General features: G+C 38.7%; 1 protein-coding gene across 1 annotated transcript; it reads right to left on the reverse strand.

The window, feature by feature from the left end:
- Window positions 1–341: 341 nt before the first annotated feature.
- LOC118813442 (tetratricopeptide repeat protein 24) lies at window positions 342–15,073 on the reverse strand. The gene is made up of 14 exons (XM_036578782.1): window positions 14,854–15,073; window positions 14,166–14,408; window positions 13,718–14,011; window positions 11,309–11,510; window positions 9,413–9,619; window positions 7,666–7,794; window positions 7,342–7,463; window positions 6,520–6,597; window positions 6,276–6,334; window positions 5,630–5,721; window positions 4,947–5,076; window positions 2,241–2,317; window positions 1,065–1,113; window positions 342–977 (listed from the first exon to the last, which is right to left on the reverse strand). Exons 2-14 carry the CDS (start codon window positions 14,367–14,369, stop codon window positions 866–868), a joined length of 1,755 nt encoding a protein of 584 aa, XP_036434675.1. The 5' UTR covers window positions 14,370–14,408; window positions 14,854–15,073; the 3' UTR covers window positions 342–865.
- Window positions 15,074–15,335: the final 262 nt, after the last annotated feature.

Here is a 15,335-nt window from a genome sequence, read left to right on the forward strand (position 1 = left end):
GTAGATAAGTGTGAGATTAATTCATCCTCTGCTGAAATATCCCTGAAAACATGGAATGAATATAACTGACAAACTTTCTTTAAAGGCCTTTAGTTATCTTTAATCAGGCTCAAAAACTGAAAGCAACAAAATCTGCCAATATAAAAACTTGGTTTGCCTGAAAGTTGTTATTGTGTAATGAAAAAAAAAAAAGTATGGTGAATAAAAAACAGAGGTTTAAAAATATATATTTTACAAATCTGTGATCAAAGTATCTTAAATATTCCAATATTTTAATCCCAGAAAAGCAATTCAACATGCAAACAACAATCAGGCCGAGTTTTCACTTGTAGTATCTTGTAGCAGAGCGAATCACAGATGCTGTTTTTTATGATGCGAGAGCAAAGCCAGCACAATGACTGTTCCAGTAGAAAAGTCACACCAGCAGAGCGAGATGAGAAAAATATCAACATCAAGAAGCACTGCTGCTGTGGACACGGGTAGAGCATTCATTTATAATGTAGTAAGTGCCAAAGCCCAGTCTCGGGCGATTTTCCATCACATGGACATGACAGGAAATACTATGTGATTTGTGTCATTGACTGATGCATTATATCTTCCTCATTCGCGGCAGGTGCTAATGGATGCTTAGAATATCAGGCCAAGAGAATCAACAATTCTTTCATGCGCAGACAGCACTGTGCCTAGATCAGATTTTATATGGCATCAGCAGATTCAGTCAATATTAATAATAGAGCAAAGATGTCCTCCTTTCTCCAGAGAGGTCTCAGCTCAGGTTCTCCCTGAAAAAAATCAACAATCCTTCTTTTGAAGTGAACTGACGTTGTTCCACAGTAAAGGACAGACAAATACAATCAGGCAGAGGTCACATAACCGTACAAAATCTGGACTTTAATCTTCTGTGTAAGGGTGTGGCGTCCCCGCTGTCAAGCTGTGCAGGGGGCGAGATCTCAGTGCTTTCCACCAACAGCGGCTCACTAAAAATAGACACATCAGGGCATCATTCATCAAATCTCACATCTGGTTAACCAGTACAGCATCTCAGCAGGAGAAAAGACACATACCTAGTTAACTCATCTGGATTCTGCTTAGAGCTCTCACACATGGGCTGATCTACAGCAAGAAAGAAGATTTTTCAGCACATATCAGTCCAGTGAAATCAGTGCAATAATACACGCTATTTAATGCAACCACACACGCATGACACACAATACTGCAATATTTAAGTATCTCAATAAGAGCTGTCAATATTACTTCTTATAAATCTTACCTCAACTGCTTTATTAAAAAAACTGATTAAAATTGACTGAATCAGTAGTGACTATTTGGGAAATTGCATGATAATACTGCATATTTTCAACTATCCTAGTGGTCTAAATTAATGTAAGCACCTGATTGAAGCACTCATTTATATGCATGTCTTGCCACATAGTGCTTTTATATTTTTTCTGAAGTTTTTATTTATTTTTATGGAGACAGACTGATATGAAAATTACATATACAATATTGATTTTAGGGGGCTTAAAACTCAAATAATATCGGCTGATAGCATTTTATATTTAGAATTTATATAATATAATTGTCAGTTCTCAGTTATTACACTTCTTAAACTCAAATAAACAGCAGACTTACAGTGTCATAAATATTGTAGCACTGGGGACGGAGCTACCCTGAACACTTTGTGCTTTTGGTTTCTGTTCGTCACCTCTTATTGCTCTTGTTTTTCATTAGTTCTCTTAAAAAACGTTTTTGTGTGTGTAATAGCATGTTATTGTCATGCTAAACATTAATTTTGGATGCATTTTTTATGTTTTGGTAATCCTTGCCCTGATGGTGTTTTGTTGCGATGCTGTGACCAAAAACCAAAAATTAGCTGTGATATTATCTCCCAATACCAATAACATGCAGGGATCGCTAATATCTGCTCATACTAACGTTGTAAGAGGAGTTGGCCATCGTTATTTATGAATCTTTTTCTTATAAAGGATTTTTGATTCTTTCAAAAGCTATGCAGTTTGTTATTGTTCAGTTAAATCTTAACAAATATATTGTTTGGCCTTTTTTAAAAACTCTGACTACTTGATTAATCATCAGTTACTAATATCAATTACTAATATAATCAGTGGTGACAGCTCTAATTGTAACATAATGAGCAGATCTAAATTGAGATATCAGGTCTGATGTGTGTGTGTGTGTGTGTGTGTGTATGTGTGTGTGTGTGTGTGTGTGTAGCAACTTACCCTGTTGTGAGATGATTTGGGCGTCTGTGGGATTCTGGTAATGAACATCAGGTTTCTCATATGTGTTATTCAGATTCCTGTCACAGATAAGACATTTACATCACAAATCAATATTAGATCTTATTCTGTCAAAACAAGCCAAAATAAATAAGCTGTAACACCAAAAGTCTTTATGGGAATTTCCTTCTCTTCAATGGCACTTTGAGGTCAAACACGTGGACAGTTCAGCAGTGTATGTATATAAAGCAGGAAACAAGAAACCGAGTTAAAGGCTGAGTTTTAGTGTTCATTTGACATGGCAGCAAAGATAATAGTAAATGGCAGGTCTATCAGCCCTCTGCATTTTCAGAGTGTAAGTATTGCTAAAATACAAGTCAGATTCATTGACTGCCCAAATGCACAAAAATACCTCAGGGTGACTTTGGTGATTTTGTCAGGACAAAGCCTATTTTGCCACTCTTAATCAAACATCTTTGATAATAGCTCAGTTAATTACAGGGAATATCCAAGGGAATTGTAAAAGCTACAGAAGAGGAAATATTCTAATACTATCTGCCAGACATTATTGGATGACTAAGCAGGCTATAACCCTTCATGTTATGCTTAGTTACACAGTAAAATTGTAGCATATTCAGGAATGTCTGCTAGTATCAAGGCTAATGTAACAGTATTAATGAACTGGGGTACACTTTATTTTAGACTATCTACAGATGCTCGAATTGTAAATAAACTGGTGAATAATAATCTGGTGAAACAACAGTGTTAGGGTTGGGTTTTAGGTTTGAGGTTGAAGTTAAGGTTAAGATTAGGTTTAGGTTAAGGGTTAATAGACTTAACGTTTAGTTGCATTTTTTAGTTGTATTTAACATTTAATTGAATATTAAAACAAACTGAGCATCTACAAAGCATCTACAGGGGAATCACAAAATAAAACAAACTATTTATTTTAGTAGATTAGAATTGAATCAATAGGATCTAAAAGTATAAGTAAAGGTCACAACAGTAGATACATATGGTCCCAACAATTTTTTTTACATGAAAATGTATGTTTACACTGACTGAACACAAACACCTAAAAATATAACTGCAATGGAATATGGAACAATTATGTTCTCTAACTAAAGGTACTGAAGACGTACCCTTGAGGGTTTAGTACCTTTTTCCCTGAGAAAACTGCTGACAAGGACCATTCAATTGTTCTATATTTTTTTTAAAAATCTGTGGTAACAATGTCTGACAGTGTATTGATGACTTTTGGATAGATCTAAATAAACAAAAAAGGATTTACATCCGAGCCAATCAGGTTTTCTTTTGTTATATATGCATCTGCCTCTAACCATGTTATTGCAAAATCAGGGTACATGCATTTTGTTGTGCTCTTGAAAAGAAGAAAGCTAATTTTATCAGTTGATTGACTGATTGATTGATTAATTGATTTTTAGGGTAATAAAGCATAAAAAACAGGTTAATCAATCATAATGTTTCTGGAAAATCAATACTGTCTTTCATACAAAACGCTTAGAGGTTGAGCAGAGAGCGCATGGTGTACTGCAGCTATAGTTGTTCTGAAACAACTATAAGCTACTAAAGAAAAGGAAAGACTTGTATTATTGCCTCAACAGCTGAATGGCCACTATAATTGTCTTGGCACCAAATGCAACTCTTGTAAATCTCAGCAAAGTGTTGTGTGTGAAATATGTATGAATTAACTAGGCTGTTGTTTATTGTTCCCATTCATTCAGCTGCTGCAGCAACTACATGCCGATGAAGCACATTTGGTTCCAAAATAAAGAAGCTTTATATACTTGGACAGTAAGACAAGAATGTAAATCAAACCTCTTGGCTTTCCAAACCTTTGAAATAAACAGACAGACTGAACCATATTAGTGTCTAGTAACATTTATATATATATCGAGAGTAAACCGAACAGCCATAACATTAAAACCACCTCCTTGTTTCTACAACTCATTGTCCATTTTATCAGCTCCACTTACTATAGACTATAGTCCATCTGTTCCTCTGCATACTTTGTTAGCCACCTATTACCCTGTTCTCTAAAAAGGTCAGGACCACCACAGAGCAGAAATTATTTGGGTGGTGGATCATTCTCAGCACTGCATTGACACTGATGGGGTGGTGGTGTGTTAGTGTGTGTTGTGCCTGTACGAGTGGATCAGACACAGCAGTGCTGCTGGAGTTTTTTTTTAACACTCACTCACTGTATTAGACACAACCACCTTATTGGTCCACCTTGTAGATGTAAAGTCAGAGACAGTAGCTCATCTGTTGCTGCACAGTTTGTGTTGGTCATTCTCTAGTCCTTCATCAGCGGTCACAGAATGCTGCCCACAGGACTCTGTTGGCTGGGTGTTTTTGGTTAGTGGACTATTCTCGGTCCAGCAGTGACACTGAGGTGTTTAAGAACTCCAGCAGCACTGCTGTGTCTGATCCACTCAGCACACACTAACACACCACCACCACATCAGTGTCACTGCAGTGCTGAGAATGATCCACCACCTAAATAATACCTGCTCTGTGGGGGTGCTGACCATTGAAGAACAGGATAAAAGGGGGCTAATAAAGTATGCAGAGAAAGAGATGGACTGCAGTCTGTAATTGTAGAACTATATGGTAAGTGGAGCTGATAAAGTGGACCATGAGTATAGAAACAAGGATTTTAATGTTATGGCTGATTGATGTATGTACCTATTGGCCTCTGGTAGTGCGTTCAGGTAAGCAGGCTGTTCTGTCTTTGCTATTCTTGATGGTATCATCATGTCTCCACGGGGTTTCCTGCGTTCATATGTTTCCGTCGGTCTCCATTGTTTAGTAAAATCTACTGTGGAGAAGAGCACAGGACCAATGAGATACTATCATACTGAAAGGCCAAATGCACAGGTGTAACAATTTCAATACAGTATTGAAAAATCTAAAACATAATGTTTGAAATGTTTGAACAGTGTATTGAAATTTAAACTGTTTCAGTGCTTCTGTCTCACGGGAAGGTCTCTCATTTGTCTTTTGTGGAAACTACTGCCAATTACAGTAAAGTGAGAGGAGAGGAGAGGGGCATGTGCTAATGCATACACCCGGCTCAAATGACTGGGCTTTTTCTGAAGTTGCTTATAAATACTATGGGTTGTCTGTTTGGGCATTTATTTTGTTAGAGGGCCAGAACAGTAATAAATCGAGAACATTTTTTTAACTAAGCAATTACAATCTGGGGTACAGTATTAGAGCTTTATATATTTAGAACACAAAATACTGAAACATTATTTAAATCATGACCTCAGAATTGGAAGCCATTTTACACCTTAAAGTATGCGTCTTGTTACACCCCTACAATTTACAGATTTCAGTTTGGAACTGGTCAGTGTGGCGTGCCTTACCCTGGGAGCTATCCTCTATCTTTTGGCTATTCAGCACTTCTCTTCTTCGCTGCTCATCCACAGTTTCATCAGCATTTTTCGTGTCAGTCATGCTGAGGGAATACAGTATGATAAGAAAGTATTCATGCGTGGTAAAGCCTAACAACAACTCTCATTATCAGAAGACAGATAACCAGGTGTGTCCATTTCTGACCTCCCAATTTGATTACAATTCTCTTTTATTCAGTGCTCTGTGAAGTTTCAAATTTCATCACAATTTGATTCTATTCTGTTACTTTGGTAGGAATAATAATTATTTTTAAAACATTCACAGAACACTGAATAAACGTGCCTGGAGGGGGTATCTACGCAGTAATGAAATACAGGCAATAAAAATTGTACACCAAGCCGTTTTTTACTTTTATGTTTGGAAATAGCTTTCATTTTATTCTGGTCAAAAACTACCATACACTTCCCAGAATTATTAGCAATAATAATCAGTTCTAACGTTTTGTATAGCCATCTTCAGACTACGAATCATGATGCACTGAGGTATTTTCAAACACCTACATTTAACACACCGGAATAGTACATAAAGAGTCATCTTAGGAACAGTAAACTCCATCTGGAAATAAGACGCAGTATTATCAGTGCTGTGTGGTATTACCGTAGCTGCTGCCTGTGGAAGCTTCTCTCCTGGATGGCTCGTCGTGCAGGGGGGGCTCTCTGTATGGGAATATGTTACAACGCAGTGAAATGTTCAGACTCCAGTCTGGCATTTCAAAATATCACTGCACTTGGCATTTTATGACAAGAATGATGATTCAGTGCTAAACTTATGCTGTAATTGGACCAAAGCAACACAGCCACAGAGCTCAGTATGTTAACCCCAGCACAGACGATTAGTTCACCTGCTGCACGGCCAGCTTCAGCTGCAAAGCTTCACTCAGCTTATTGACCAGACGTTCCTGCACAGAGCTAGAGACATCCTAGAGGCAAAAAACAGTGACCAATTCAATAATTAGACTACTCATATTAAATAGATCAGAAAAAGTAAAGGGTAAAAATGTAATTTTGAGGATGCGCTCATGGTGAAAAATGTTGTTGGTATTTCCACCATTAGCTACACAATGAAACAACATAATGGTATCCACTGGTATGTGATAAAATTCATGTCATTCATATCATGGTACAATGTATTCACTTTCACGGTATACAATGTCAAACTAAGTGGCAATTTTAAGCAGACCAGTATTTTAAACAGACCATTCCAAAACTGTAATTGTCTACTGTTTCAACAGGCAACAGGTGCTGATTTTATAGTTTGAGCAGTTTCTCTGCTGACTTTGACAACTTTACATCCATAATGCCTTTGTAGACTTCTAAGTTTATGTTCCTATCAATGATCAAGTTCACTCACACAACTGTAAGAAAAACAGCAACAGACTTTGATGTTTTCAGCTATATGTTTTTCAGTACTCTTAGTGCAGTCTGGTTAGAATTCTTTTCCAGAGTCTACCATCAGTTTGTTGTTGCGCTAAAAGTGTCTCTCTAAAGCAAGTATTTTGTAATTAAACATTTTATGAAGTAACCTAAAAAAACTAATTTAAGTTTACCAATGGTTAAATCATTAATGTGTCCAAACACTCTACTGGGGCCACTGTACCTGGATGCACAGGTAGGAGTATTTTAATGAAACTCTAATGAGCTCTGCTTGGGAGCAGGCCTCTAACCTTGCATTTGGAGAGCAGTGCTAGGGCCTGTTTGTAGTAGATAATGGCTTTCTCTGGCTCTCTCATTCTCATTCTGATCCCAGCCAGACCTTCACATGCCTGCCACTGCCCTGAGGAGTCATCTGTAGAAGAAGAGAGAAAGATAGAGGGATAGAGAAGAGTTGGCAAGTGGGTTATTCTTCAGCCCAAAGGGCCTATATATGGGCCCACACTTCAGCTCCTCACTCTCCTAACTATATAACTTCATATTAGCTTCATTTTCATTAACATAGTGGTCCTGAAGCTTCACTTTGAATGAAAATATTGAGAAATTAAGGTACATACCACTATCTTTAAAAGCTTGCTGAGCATGTAGGTAGCTCTCTCCGGCTTCCTCCAGCTCCCCCAGCTTGCTGAGAGCATAGCCAAGATTACAGAAACAGCGGCCCTGAGCCCGACGGCTGCCCTGTGATCCTGCCAACACAGCATGGCGCAGATAACTAGTACCATAAACAATAATATCAGATCAGGCAAAAACAGAACACTGTGATATTTGAAGATATATGGAAGTTAGAATGGACAGAAGGCACCAGCAAAACATCAGTGGCACATTTAAAATAGGCTACAAAAAACTAGGAGTACAATGATTTATATATTATGTATTTGCAGAAATAAACTATTTAAGAGGGGACAGGAGGAAATGCTTGATAAAAAAAAAACATGAATAAACAGTAGCATTATGGCTCAACATCCAATCAAACACTCTACAGCTTATGCAGTTACTATACACTATTTACTAGCTGTGGTTGTTGTACAGATTCTCTATAATTGGTCTTAATCTGTCTTTATGATGCATGAGGTAGTTCAGTATTATAGAATTACTGATGATACAATATGTTCAGAAAAGTGTATTGTAACAATTAATCGCAACAATGAAATATACAGTGTACTACCCACCTCCGCTGCTGCATCAGTATGCATGATCATGAGTCATCTGTTGTGCTTCAGTTGAGCATTGAAGGGGAACTTAACTGTGTTTTTTTTATTTCTGTATAATTAAATTGTTGAGATGTAAACCAAGTCATTCAGAATGGTTTGATGTGAAATGCTGCATTAAAAAGAAAATTACAGACTCAAATTTTTTTACAGTGGTGGTGTGTCTCTGTGCCAGAAATGTATTTTTAAACATACAATTTATTTCAAAGCAAACAACAAACTATGTCCCAGGTATCATGCAGCATATTAGTCACCATTTTCTGTAATAACTTTCTGTTAGATAGCTTTTCTAGACATTAAGCTTTTCAGGTGTCTGGTTCCTATCACCACCACTGTAAACAAGTCTGACTCAGTAAGTTTCTCTAGAATGTTACATTTTAAATCAAACCACTCTGAATGACTTTGTTTAGATCTTCACCATTTAGTTATTTAGTTATGCCTGAATTAAACAAATTCCCTTGTGGATAGGCCTACATAAACTGCACAGAAAAAGATGGTGTAACTCGTATAACTTGTCACCCTCATCACTCAGCCGTACATGCTCTGCTCCCCAAACACATTCCTCCTATACGATTATCATAAAACATGAGGGACACGGCAATAAAACACAGCAGTGGATCTAATGCCACACACCAGCCTCTGTCTGGAGAAGCTCTGATGTAAAAGCAGCCTGAGCTACGTGAGTATCTATGCGTTGCTGTGAAAGAACAGAGAGGGGGAGAGAGAGAGAGAGAGAGAGAGAGATGCTGCCATCAGCCTTTTCTCAATCTCCCCTGAGACTGACATAAGGCCAGCAGCTACGCATTTGATTTTCAGTGATGCTGCTGCTGACCAGGGCAGCACAATAACAGCACACACTTAGAGCTATTACAGGAGAGGTGACTCATTTTTTAAAAAGCATATTAGCACATTAAATTTGTGTGGAAAAAAAATGTTTACATGCTTTTGTGTGTACTTCAGAGAGAGAAAGAATAAATCTGAATATCAAATATATTCTGGATATCTGAACATGGAGAAGTGGCTGAGGTAGCTGGATACTGTGCTTCTGTTAGACACACATAAACTGCGGATGTTCTGGTGTTTCTAACTTGCTGACCATGAAGAGCAGCTGCCTCTCTGTGGTATTCCAGGGACTGCTGGTACTGTGCCAGGATGTTGTGGACCGCACCCAGGTTCTGTAGCACCACAGCCAGCCTGCGTGGTGTAGAGTGGACCAACGGCAGAGCCAGCTCATAGCACTCAGTGGCCTCAGGAAACAGCTTCAGCTGGGAGAAACTCAGACCCACAGCATTATATAGTTTACCTGGAAAACCCAGAGAACAAATACTACATGTCAAACAGATCATCTTAAAATAAAATCAAAACCAAATGGCTTTAAAAACAATACAGTAGGAAAACTTGGGGGCAAAGATTTCCAAGCATTATGTGGGACACCTGCATGAAGTATTGTGCTAATTTAAAATTTCTCCATAATTCAATTATTAAGACAAAGTCACTCAGAGTAGTTTGAGGTTAAATGCATCATTATGTAGAAACTTACTCAGAGTCAGAATTGTTTACAGTGGTGGTGATTGTAACCAGACATTCACCCTTAAATGCTCCCTCACAGAAAGTTATTACATGAAATGTTGCCTGATGTCTGAGACATTTTTTTATGATAGTTTTGTGCTAAACGTTTTTGCCTAAAGCGTCTTGTTAATCCATTTATTTTAATACAGGCATGGCCACTATTTTATCATCATCAACTTTACATATATAAACTCAGAAGACATGCGTAGTTTTATTGTTCGTTCTGTACAGTTAATAAAATCAGTCAGTATGTTTCTCTGTAATGCACCATTTCATATCAAGCCACTGAATGTTTTCCTTACATGTCAGTGGTTAAGTAATGTAGAAATTTAAAAAACACAGTAGAATTCCTCTTTAACATGTTCAATCAATTTTTAACATCATCATATCCAATTTAAGATTACACACAGATTAGACTGCATCAAATTTTTCCAAATATTTTACCCCTTGGCGACAAGAGCGATCCATCAGAAGCACATAGTCTACCTCTCTGCACTAAGTTAGTTAGCCTCTAAATCGTTCATGTAGTAGGGGTGATGGTACAATGGGTGTAATGGGGGTGTTTTGTTCTCTGCTTACAAATAATATCAATGTGGAATATTCTTGTCTGTAACTTCATGTATCCTATACAGCCTGATAAAAAGTGATTTCCAACATATTGCATGTACGGTACATACTGTGTGATCATCGGATAAATGGTAATTAACTGGTAATGAAAAACTGACTATACATAATCACAGAGTACTCCATGAAGTGTAACCGTGCATTATTTCCCTTTATCATTCATAACTGGTGCACCAAAAGTGCTGAACTGAGGTTATAGATAAATATAGATGTTAAATTATCTATAATGTGCATCTCTACTTTTCAGATTAATCTTACCTAATGTATTGTCAGTGATACATTCAGAAACTTTAAGGTTTGTCACCTTTAACTGTACTCCTAGAGTAGCTGGGCTGTGTGCATGTCCACGTTAGCATGTGCAACTGGAACTTTCTGTGTGCTACCTTGTTTTCTATCACTATATAATAGAAAGAAGAAAAAGAAACACCATGCTGCCTTTTTGTTGGATCCACTACAATAGTTTCTAAGTGAGTGTGAGCACACATTCAGAACAGAATTCACACTGTCAAGTCCCTCACTGTATTTAAATTTGTTACAGTACAGAGAAACTAAAGTGTGAAGTATATTACTATTAATTTTTTTGCTGCTCAAAATGGTAGTCTGTGACACAAACAAGTAAATGGGTAAAAATCAAGATTTTTTAGATTTGTTAGATCTTGTTTTTACAGGTCAAGAAACTGTGAAAACAGGTCAGAGAAATCATTTTATTAGAAGAAGAGAGTGGATTTAAATAAACAGAAATAGCTGCTTTTTGACTTTGCATTAAAGGATTAAATCATCATGCCGTTTTATACTTCACCAAGTGTTTCTTGCTCTGTGATGTTGGCGCTCAGTTCCAAGCACTCTGTCAGCACAGCGATGACATCATCTGATGTGAAGTGGTCACACTGCAGCATATGGTTCCCAGCATCTTTCAGGGCGATGGCAGCAGAGGCTGATTTTCCTGCCACCTTATAGCTTTCTGCTGCACGCAGGTAACTCTCCGCTGCCTCGGCCCACTCCTGCAACACGCAGAGAAATTCGTCATGGTGTCATTTAAGTCTGGAATTACCTATACAAAAACAATTAGAATTCTACTGACAAGATAAGATAATCCTTTATTAGTCCCACAACAGGGAAATTCACAGTGCTACAGCAGCAAAGGGATAGCAAGGCACTCAAGAAAAGAAGTCACAAGAAGAGAATTAACAAAGTAATTAACCTTATCAATTACTTAACAAGGTTACAGTTTGTTACAGGTGACTAGATAGACGATATATATACTATTAAAGATAAAAAATATAAGATAGAAAATCTAAACTTTATCCTTCACATAAATAATTATATATTTTATAATTATTTTATAATTAAAATACATATATATGGTGGTGGCGTAGCGGGTAGCACTGTCGCCTCACAGCAAGAAGGGCCTGGCTGGGCGACCAGGGTCCTTTCTGTGTTGAGTTTGCATGTTGTCCCCGTGTCTGCGTGGGTTTCCCCACGGTTTCTTCCCAAAGTCCAAAGGCATGCGGTCAGGCCAATTGGATATGCTAAATTGCCCCTAGGTGTGAGTGTATATGTGTATATGTGTGTGTGTGTGTGTGTGTGTGTGTGTACATATATATACTGTAAGGGTATTTTACCCAAATTGCACATGGAGTATTGCACATGAAGTATTGATTATATTACATGTGGGAATGGTGATAAAACTAACAATATAAACATTACAAATAGAAAGGAAAATCTTTACACTATAGAGATATTTTACACATATTGCACATGGAATATCGATTATACTCCACACAGGAAATGGTGATGAATTCACAGTTTACATGCTGTAGGTGAGATTTAACTGGGGGGGTGGGGGGCTCTACTGGGAGCAGTGCTGGTTGTACAGTCTAACAGCAGCAGGAAGGAAGAACCTGCGATAGCTATCGCTCCTTCGCACACTTGGGGTGAAGCAGCCTGTCACTGAAGGAGCTGCCTAGTGCTGCCAGAGTCTCATGCACAGGGTGGGAGCTGTTCTCGAGCATGGATACTAGTCTGGCTAACATGCTCCTGTCTCCCACCACCTGCACTGGGTCTAGGGGACTTCCCAGGAGAGAGCAAGCCCTCTTAATGAGTCTGTCAAGTCTCTTCCTGTCTGCAGTTAAGATGCTGCTGTCCCAGCAGACCACTCCATAAAAGATGGTTGATGCCACCACGGTATTGAAAAATAAACATGCTGAATACAGAGATGGCATCAACCTAACTTTCACTTGTCTCAAATTGCTTTGAGGTTAATAATGTCAAGCAGACTTGCTTATGTTGTTTCTGACCCTGTATGAGTGTCACCGATAAAAATTAGCAAAAGTACTCAAACAGTGGTAGCAGACTGAATTTGTAGCCAGAATTTCATCTAGACTTTGTTCCACTTTTATAGATAATAGTATGTCATGCAGTCTCAGAAACCACATAAGCAAAACTGTTTGAGATTACTGATTACTGAGATTACTATGCTTTCACATTTTCTCCCATTTTTAGTCATGTCCAATTATACCTGTTAGTTAGTTCTCCCTCAACTACACAATACTACCAAAACTGAGAGAGTGAAAGCTAGCACGAGCTTTGTCTAAGTAACCTGAAGCGTCACCGCATCTTTTTCGAACTGCCGCTAACCAAGCAGAGGAGAATGGTTACTACCAATTCAGTTACCTTAGCTAACAGACGCCCGAGTTGACCAGCATCATGCTGAGTGATTGGGAGAGGGAGGTCCATCTACCCATCTACAGATAGCAAGTCCACTTATGATCTCTTGGACTCCTAGTCACCGATGTGGCATTTTATAAATGTTTATGCACTGGCTGATATGTACATAGAAAAATATTGGATATTGGCATCTGCCCACAATTCCCATATGGGTGCACCCCACTTATTTCTTAATTCAGTGGTTTTGCTTACTGATATGTAGGGGCGGTGGGAGCAGTATTGGTTAATATTATTTTTTCCCATCCACTGGTGCATGATGACTAAAACTCCTAAGACGTAAAGGCAGGCAAAAGTTATTCCACTTTGACCAAACATTTTAAATTATGCAATATAATGAATTGTTCTTAATATGACCAGACAACCAGGGACATGAAATGACAAGTTAAAAAAGGTCAATTTTGATTTCAGATTGAGTGTAAGGTTTGTACGTGTTATAATGACAGTCTAAATCCTCTTTCTTTTCTGTAACAGTAGCACTCACCTTCCTGCACAGGTGACAGTGGGCCAGTCTAATGCAGGTGTCCCCCTCACTGCTCCCATCTCCCTGTGAGCGGTAAAGCTGTGCAGCCTGCAGGTAGTGCCTGGCTGCCTGAGCGTAGTCCTTCAGAGCCTCGTGGGCTGCTGCGAGATTGAACTGCAGGTCTGCGACCCGCTCTCCTCTCTCACCTGGCTCTGCTCGCGAGAGAAAATCTAGCCCTTTCTGGGGCTTACCTGCCTCTACATATGCTGCTCCAAGGTTAAAGGCACATGCCCGCTGCACTTTTGTCTCCTTGAGCTGAGGAAAGAGGAATAAGGACACCATTTACAGTACTGCCAATGCAAAGCACAAGACCACAGTATAATTGTGTTTTCATGGAACTTGCAAGTGTTAAGAGGTTAATTTATTCATTCGCTGCTCTGTGTTTGTCAAATTGCCCTGTGTTATTTACCTCCACAGCAGCTTTGAAAGCTTTCTTGAAGTATTCAAGGGCCTCAGAGTAGTCTCCTTGCTGTAGAGCATGGTGTCCAGATGCTGTAAGACTCTCTATGTCCACCTGGACCTGTGCATCCTCAGCATCTTCTCGCTTCCCTTTCCTACTGGTCTTCTTTTTCTTCTTTTGAGAATCTCGGGATGGCGAACCATCAGAGGCCATGACAGGAACAATGGATTACAGTCGTGTAGATGCATAATGCTAAAAAGAGAATGATACAAAGACAGAATGATACATTTGCCCAAATTTATCATATTCTTTACAGTGGTTTCACTTTAAAAAGCAGTATATGATCCTAGTGTTCCTAGTCAGATTGTATTAATACGAACTACACTGTGGTCATGAATAGCTGCTAGGATTCACACTTCACTAATGAATGTTTTATCACTAGTCTTAGGTATCACTCCCCACACAGTCGCCAAAGCATTCATAAGGGGTTCTGCATCACAGGAATAAATATTATCCAGTAAACTACATTTTATTTTTTACTTGTAATCATGAGGCTTTTGAAGATGATATTGAAGCCTTAAGTTTAATTCACTCGGGTGCTGTGGCTAACGACATCTAGGTTAGCTAGCTAGCGCGTACATTAACGTTAGCTAGCTACCTAAATGAAGTAACGGTAACGTTATACTTTTCAACTTACTGTTTTCGTAAGTTCTGGCATTTTCACAGAACTCCTCGGTTTATGATACAGCCTCCTCTAATGCCGAAAAAGGTGAGGTGAGTTTTAGAGAACACACACTCGTCGCCAGGCTGACTAACAGCTCGACACTGATGGACCTCCTCATGACAGGTGCTGACATCTGCTCTGCTGACCGTAGGATTGTTTACCTCAGTTTCCATGGAGACACAATTGCGAACCAAAAAAGAAAAAGTGAACACCGAATGCAACAATAAAGGAAAATATATACTACGCCCTTAATGTGTTTTTTTGCTAATCCAGATTACTACGTTGTTGTTTTTTTTAGCCCGTTTACCCAGAAGCAGCGCTTAAAATGGTGTACTACATTAACCACAATGCACGGCGTGTCTGAGGCGTGGCCGGCTGATAGCCAATGGGATCGCGGCGGGACATTCAAACCTGTCGAAGAGTAAACAGCCACTTCAACATTCAGTCACTGCGTT

This window comes from Colossoma macropomum, unplaced genomic scaffold (genome assembly GCF_904425465.1).
Source record: "Colossoma macropomum unplaced genomic scaffold, Colossoma_macropomum, whole genome shotgun sequence".
NCBI lineage: Eukaryota > Metazoa > Chordata > Actinopteri > Characiformes > Serrasalmidae > Colossoma > Colossoma macropomum.